The sequence below is a fragment of the Parasteatoda tepidariorum genome, chromosome 8 (genome assembly GCF_043381705.1).
Source record: "Parasteatoda tepidariorum isolate YZ-2023 chromosome 8, CAS_Ptep_4.0, whole genome shotgun sequence".
NCBI classification, from domain to species: Eukaryota; Metazoa; Arthropoda; class Arachnida; order Araneae; family Theridiidae; genus Parasteatoda; species Parasteatoda tepidariorum.
In genome coordinates this window covers 16,806,711-16,814,440 of record NC_092211.1, presented here as the reverse complement: position 1 = coordinate 16,814,440, position 7,730 = coordinate 16,806,711, and the positions used below count along the sequence as shown (strand labels likewise).

The 7,730-nt window shown below is 27.2% G+C and overlaps 1 protein-coding gene across 1 annotated transcript in view; it reads left to right on the top strand.

The window, feature by feature from the left end:
• The window catches only part of LOC107439698 (uncharacterized), a 296,584-nt gene that overhangs the window by 85,573 nt on the left and 203,281 nt on the right, over positions 1–7,730 (top strand). The window contains exons 34-35 of the mRNA XM_071184208.1: positions 4,878–4,973; positions 6,617–6,814. Of these exons, the coding sequence (XP_071040309.1) occupies positions 4,878–4,973; positions 6,617–6,814 (294 nt within the window). The remainder of the gene's footprint in view (positions 1–4,877; positions 4,974–6,616; positions 6,815–7,730) is intronic.

Here is a 7,730-nt window from a genome sequence, read left to right as displayed (position 1 = left end):
GCAACTAGATCAAAATTATGATACCTGAGCGCTTGACGTAACAAATCCTTCAATTCTAAAAGTGTTGTATCACCAAATGCTCAAATTAACAATTCTGTTCTTAAAGAAATTCTACAAAAATTTTTAAATAAAGAACCTACTTCTACAACTGCTTCTTGAAGAACTCGGCTCATTGATTAAAAATATTGTTTTAATTTTACAGTACTAACTTTACTTCTACTTTCATTATTGCTATGACCCTCTTTCATTACATTTTACAACTTCATGCTAAATTTGAGGACTTTCAGTTGTTTTGTGGTTGAAAACTGACATTCAGAAATGTGTACATAAAAAAAAATAATATTTAGAGGTTAAGAGTTGCCTCAGAAAAGTTTGAATTGTAGACATTGAACTTAACAATGAAAACAATCGTTTTTGTGAAAAATTGAATTGTATTGTTGACATCAAAACTAAAAATATTGTGTTTCAACTTAACAATACTACCTTAATTTGTACTTTAGAATTGCCTCGGAGAAATTTGAATTGTTAGCAATGACTTAAACAAAAAGTTTTATTTTAACTGACAAATACTATATTATAATTTTAACTTTTTCTATGACTGTGCTCATTTTCTTACTCTTTTCTTTGTTTTTTATACATTTTATATTTTTGTTATAAAATAAAAAACTTATAGTTGTTCTGCTTCTGAACACTGATGAAAACACAAAATGAAGGGCTTCATCAACAATCAAAAATATATGCATTTATTTTACAAATTCCATATTATTAAGGTGGCGCCCTTCAGAGAATTAAAAATACAAAATTATCTTCATCAAAGCCGATGCTTTACATCCGGCGTTCAGTGGCAGACTACTATTTCATATTGTTTTGCAACACATGGCTTCAGCCCTCTGGTGGGAAGGACTTTAAAACAAAACTTACAACAGTTACTTTTCTCAACAACCGAAATTTAGAATAGTGTGATTAAGAAAAATATGCGAACTGTTTGCAATTTTAAATTAATATTGAAATGTACAGGTCTAGAATTTTCTACAGTGAAAAGTTTTCGGAACTTCAGTATTCAAAAAGGTATACAAAAACTAGACGTTAAGAACGTATCCAATGAGCGAGCAAAGCGAGCATATTGCGAAGCAATCCGAAATGAACTGCGAAAACAGTTTCGGGGGTTGGTGAGCGCCAGCGAGCAGGGGGAAATCTATGAAATTAAAAGCTGAAACTTAATGAAAATAAAAAGCTGAAATGATGTAATTTTGGAATATTGATGATTAAAAAAACATCACCCAAATGATAATTATGTTATGAATAAAATTATAATCAAATTAATTATACTAATCACTTAAATTCGAAATTATATATCAAAATGATTATTTGTAGTGATGGCTACATCCAATCTTAGTTATTTGCAATCAATTTTACGTACATTCATGATTAATTGTAATCACTGCTACGTGTATGATTACTTGTAACCAAAATTGCAATTGTAATTATGATTAATTAATTGCTAAATCATCATAATTATTTATGCTTAATATCACCCAAATATTTGTAATAACTATTACTACTGTATTCGTAGAATTATTACTTGTTAATTGGTTATAATCAAAATTGCAATAATCATGACAGTCTAAAATCAAAACTAAAACTAGAGAAATATTAGTTTGTGCATATTTTTAATAACGATCTGCTATAATTACGATTACAATTGTAATCATAAACTATCATACTTATAATTAGAACTAAAAATTTTGTCATCAATTTGAAATTCTTCTAATCAATTACATGCTGCATGCATCTTCCTATTAATAATTTGTCAAAAGCTTTTTTTTAAACACTTTTTAGTCGAATTTTTTTTATTTTAAACAGATTTTTTCAAACTTTTTTCATTATTTTGTACTAATTTAGGTCAAAATAAAGAAAAAATATTATATTTAGTATTTTAATACTTGATGGTTATGAAATACCACTGAAGCTTGAACCGGTGTCTATTTCTACGTTAAAAGTTTAATCCATCAAGCACGGCTCATTACCAAATAACCATCTTTCAATTTTGTACTTATTTTCAGTTATTTGGATGTAAGAGAGAAATATATTCATCATTAAAATTGTTTTAATTTACAAAATAAATTATTGATAAATTTTTTAATAATAATGAGAAAAAAAATTTTAAACTTCTTTTTTTTTTTAGATTTTATATTTCAGTACAAATATAAGTCCTATAATTTAACATATTTTTAGTACTGTTTCTTAGGCTGATTTATTGCAGATTTTACTGATTTTTTAGACTGTTTTTTATTATTAAAAAACAAGAAAATATAATTTTCTGGTAATCAGAGTGTTAGAGTAAAAAAATATAAAAGGGATACCTTCTGCGTCAAAGGGTTGACATTAAAAGTTGCAAACTATAGTTTGAAGGGAATGGAATATTTTTTTAAGTCCTATATACCTTTCGTGTTTACGTTTGCTTTTATAAAAGTACCTTGGATAAAAGCAGAAATCGATTCCTGTTTTTCTTCTTAGGACTTAGTTTTCTTTTTTTAGAAAGAAAAAACTTCGACGTAGTTAAAAAGACACCACATCCATTGAATTTTTTTTTCTTTCCTTTTTTTAAAGAATTTTTTTATTTGGGTCCTCCGGGCGATACTCTTTTATCTTTCGTTCAGGCGTATTTTATGCTTTGAGAAAATCGAATGGAATGTTTACTCTTTCAAAACAATTTTTTATACTTGGTCAACAAGATAATTTTCATTTTAAAAAATTTCAGATTTTAAACATTTCTCAAAGGTAACCATATTTTTTGACCATGAAATATTTAAGACGTAATATGCCACTGCCGCGTAAAAAACTTAATTACTGAAAGAACACTTCTTTTAACATCTTTGAAAGCCCACCTTATAATTAATAAATTATTATTCTTTGATTTTAAAATATTTTAATACTGTTTATGAAATGAATAATAATTAAGTTGATCAAAAATTTAAAACTTATTATCTTCATGTAAGTGTTATTACTAAATTAAAAAATAAAATAAAAATGCAAGCATCATATACGGAAAAAAATTATATGAATATAATTATTATGTGATGTAATATTTTTAGATTAATCTATTTAAAAAATATGTAAATTCCATTTACTATTTATTTCAAATATAGAAATGTAATTTTTATTTTTGTATAGAAATTTCATTTTTTATTCTTTATAGAAGATATTTTTCAACTTTTATGGACCAGAAAGTATGCAACTCGTAAAAATAAATAAAATAGTTTCATGGGATAGCTTGAATCAAAAATTTGGCAACAAAATTTCTTACATTTTTTTCATCATTGTAAAATCAGAATAATAAAAAAAATCATTTGCTTTCAAAATTCAAGCGCAAAAACTAAAAAGCTGAGTTGTAGGAACTGTTACATTTTACCACATTCGGCAAGTCTATACTTAAACTTTTGTTAAAAGGTAAGCATTTTATTCAACAAAAAGTCTGACTCTAAATCTCGCCAATTTTATACCACAGTCATACAGAATTTTTTTAATACAAATTATGTATAAATGTATTCTTTCGTAACATACATTTAAAAGATTTTGCATTTTTTAACTTTTAAAAACTGATTATTAAAAATTTTTCTTCTTTAAGAACCTAGAATTTTAATTTAATTATGTTTATTTCATGGAATACAACATATGAATCAACGTATGCAATATGTACACAACACTTCATTATCCATTTACAACATATGGATGATTATTACACATGATATATTTGTTCTTTTAACTAAGAACTCTCGTCTTCAAAACGCATTCAGTGTAGAACTTGGCTCTCAATTTATCATTCAATGTATAGAACTGTTTGACGAGGAAATTTCTATATAAATTTATCATCATTCGCCAAGCCTTAACCTATTACGTGATCTTTTTGATGGTCCTTTCTTCGTGTAATTTCGAACTACTACATAGTTTTGTCGTAATTAATCCCATTTATGAATTAACCTTAACCCATTTTCAGATCCCTTATATCGTGTAGTCGTGACACGGTTTATTTTCTGAAAAATCACTAAAACATATTATCAAATTTAAACTACTCACATAAGCATTTTTATGCATAAGTAAAGATGTTTTTGTAAAGTTTAAAAATATATTGAATTAGAGATGTTCTTGTTAAATCTGTTACATTTATTAAACTGAGTGGGTTTAGAAAAGTTTATTGAATAAAAAGGTTATTCAAATGTTTTTGTAATCTTTATGAAATGCATAGTTGATTAAGATTTTCGTTTTCAAAAGTGTTTCTTTTTTCTGTAATCTATTACATTATTAACATTATTAACGCCATTGATGACAAAAATTTGAAAAAAATTAAGAGAATATTTATAAGGTATAATAATAATTTACTCAGTCCAAAACATCTTAATGGTAATTTTTTTATCCAGATTAATATGCTTGGTAAAGGCTATAATATATTTCTAATTGAGACGTTTTTACAAAATTTATAAAATTTTTCTTTAATTGCGAGCTTTTTTGTAATAATTAATTATAAACTGTATTAATCATTAAAAAATTTTGGAAATATTTATGCAATGTTTTGTTGATATAGATTTTTTTATATACATTCTTCAGATCAGAAATTCACCTGTATGAAAGTTTTATGAAATATATCCAAATTTATGATGTTTTTGTACAATACATAAAATGCAATAAATTTTTTTGAAACATTATGAAATTTATTAAGGATTTAGTTACATTGTAAAATTAATAGAACGCGTCGATAATTTTTTTTTTTTGTATGTTGATGTCTTAATAAAATTTGTTGACATAGATTGAACTGATTTAGTTACTAAAGTTACTGTCCAAAATAAAATAGTTTTCTAACAGGTATTTTTAAATTTCAGCAATATGCAGTCCTGACTGTAAGAACGGTGGGAAATGTCTGGGCCACAACTCCTGTCTCTGCCCAACTGGGTATCGTGGAGACAGATGCGAATATCGTGAGTAATGGAATAATTTATTCTTATTATTATTCTCAAATCATAAAAATAAAGAATTAAAATAAATAAAATATATTTTTTGCGCTTTATGTTTTTTAAGTTGTTATAATTGGTGTAACTTTTATTACATTTCAAGTTAAATTTCGGCAAAAAAAACAATCTAACATGGACGGCATATTTTATCGAAATGATAAATCGCAAGATAAAAGTAACTCATAGTCATCAGATCTACAAGTTTCAGAACTATTGATTTCTAAATAAAGTATATAAAGAAATATTACATTGAAATTAAAAATATATTTTATTTAAATTTGAAATATTGTTATTGTAGTGATCCTGATCATAAAACTATTTATAAAAAACATACCATTTTATTTAAAAGTTCAGTATGTTACAACATCAAAAAATATAGGTACAATGTTACAAAGATATAGAGGAACCATACAAATATTTTATTTATTTATTTTTCATTCTGGATGGTGATGAATTTAAAAAAAAAATTATAAATATTTTATTTTTAGTTTTAGCTAGAAATTAAGTCAGACTGTAATTTTGCCATAAGGAAACTAAGAGAAAATTAAGATAAAACGGAACGTTTGTTGGGTGAAAAAATTTATTTTTGGAGAAAAAATTTGTTCCTAAAATATAAGTGATAACTCAAAAAATACTATTCTATTATTTATTACCAATCGTTTCTTAAAACAAGCGGGAGATGAACAGTATTTTTGGCGTTTTTAAGTGCAACGTACAAGGAAAAGAATGGTCTCAATGTTTCCTCATTTAAAATCAATATCTTTCTCACATAATTTTGAATAAAAGGTAAAAAAATTTGCTTATTTTTAAATTCAGGAAAATTATATGCAGCTAAGTGTATATAAAATATATGCATTCATTTTTAATATTTTGGGTTAATTTTTAACTTGAAATAAGAAGGGAAGCCATCTAATTTAAAATAACGTTATTATCTCTAAGCACGTTACAAATGCTCTTGTAATGCCATCTGGTGCATAGATGGAGAAATAAAAGTGATTCCTGTCATAAGAAATAGATTATTTTTATTTTTTGGTGTTTTACTTTTAAACGCTCCAGTCCAGAGTCATCACTGACTCGAGAAAGAGAACAAAACGTCAGCTCGTCATTTTGACGAGAACGAAAATAAAGTGGTTAAGATAAAAGCACGAAATATTTATGGTGAAAACTTTTAGTTTTCCCGTGATATATTGTTTTAAAAAAAGAAGTGATACATAAGACGAAAAACTATTCACCTAATAATAAATTTTCCTTATTAATGTTGTTTTTGTTTTCAAATTTTTGCGGATCATCTTTTCTTAAAATGTGGTATAGTGAAAGATTTAAAAAAAAATTTTCGAAAAACAAATATCTTTTCATTTAGTGAAAAGTAGTGGGTAAGAGAAAATTTTCATTCAGAATAAACTAAAATTTGCCTCTACTTTTTTACATTAATTACTAATAATATATATTCCAAGCAAATATTAAGTAATTCGTAATAATTAAAGTATTTCTCTAAACACGTTATTAAATTCATAAAACTTAAGAAACTGAAATTATTCTGCAAAGCGTTTACTTTCAATCTCTGAGTTATTTTGAAACGTAACATTTTACCCATTTCTTTTGTGCTTAAGCTATCTCTCTGTGCGATGCCCATGGCCGACTTGCGTCTGTCACGTGGGAATGTCAGAATAACAAGGAAGAATCCATCTGCAATGTTAAATGCCAACCTGGTCAAAAACTTCAACCTGGCCACATCAATGTTTACAAATGTCGATTGGACGGAACTTGGGAGCCCGATTTAAAACCAGTATGTGTTTTAGCCATCGGAGGTGAGTCAATATCGTGACCTGTGGATAATGTCATATGTAATGTAAATCTATACGTCTTTGAAGAAAATAATTATTGTGTGGATAATTCCATATATCTAAGTGAACTGATCGTTAAGACACGGTTCCGAGCAGATCACCGAAGTCAAGCATCACTAGTTGCGGTCAGTGTGCGGGTGGGTGACCACTTGGATCAGTCTGCGTAGGGACCGAGGGTGTGCGGTATTGGTCCTCGTTAAACTGTTCTACCGTAAAGTGCTCGACTTAGCGTGCAGGTCGTTGGGCTACCGAAGCAGGGGTGCCATCCCCTCTGCAGAGGATCAAAATTGTGATGGCTTGTCTTCGGATCATCCTCAGGGATGTTTCCCAGACCGTCGCCAATAGCCCATTGTACAGCTCTAGTGCGACGTAAATTAACTACAACAACTACAAGCTTATATCTAACTCATAATCGTATAAATAATGTACTGTCATTGTCATGCAAATTGTTATAAGAATACTATTATATGGCATAGTCATCTGAATAATATGCCATACGTATATATATAACATCGAATGAAATAACGCTTACAAGCACATTAACCGCCCCTACATCAAATAACAATTTTTTAAACGTTTCAGAGATATTATACTTAATAATATGCAATTATTCTAGTTCAATTCTTACGTCATTTTCTGTTGTTTAAGTTCATCTTTTGAAAATTATTGTCTTAATTATCGTACTTTACTTTCCAAGCCCCATAGAATAATTTTAAAAAAAACTTCACATAATCTATGACTTAAAATGATCCTAAAAATCCCATTACGCGTTGCGTCTGAAGAATTACTAGATTATCAGCAGCCGGTATATATATATACCAGCTGTTGATAATATTATATATATATATATATATATATACTTTTCTTTAATTTAAACTTT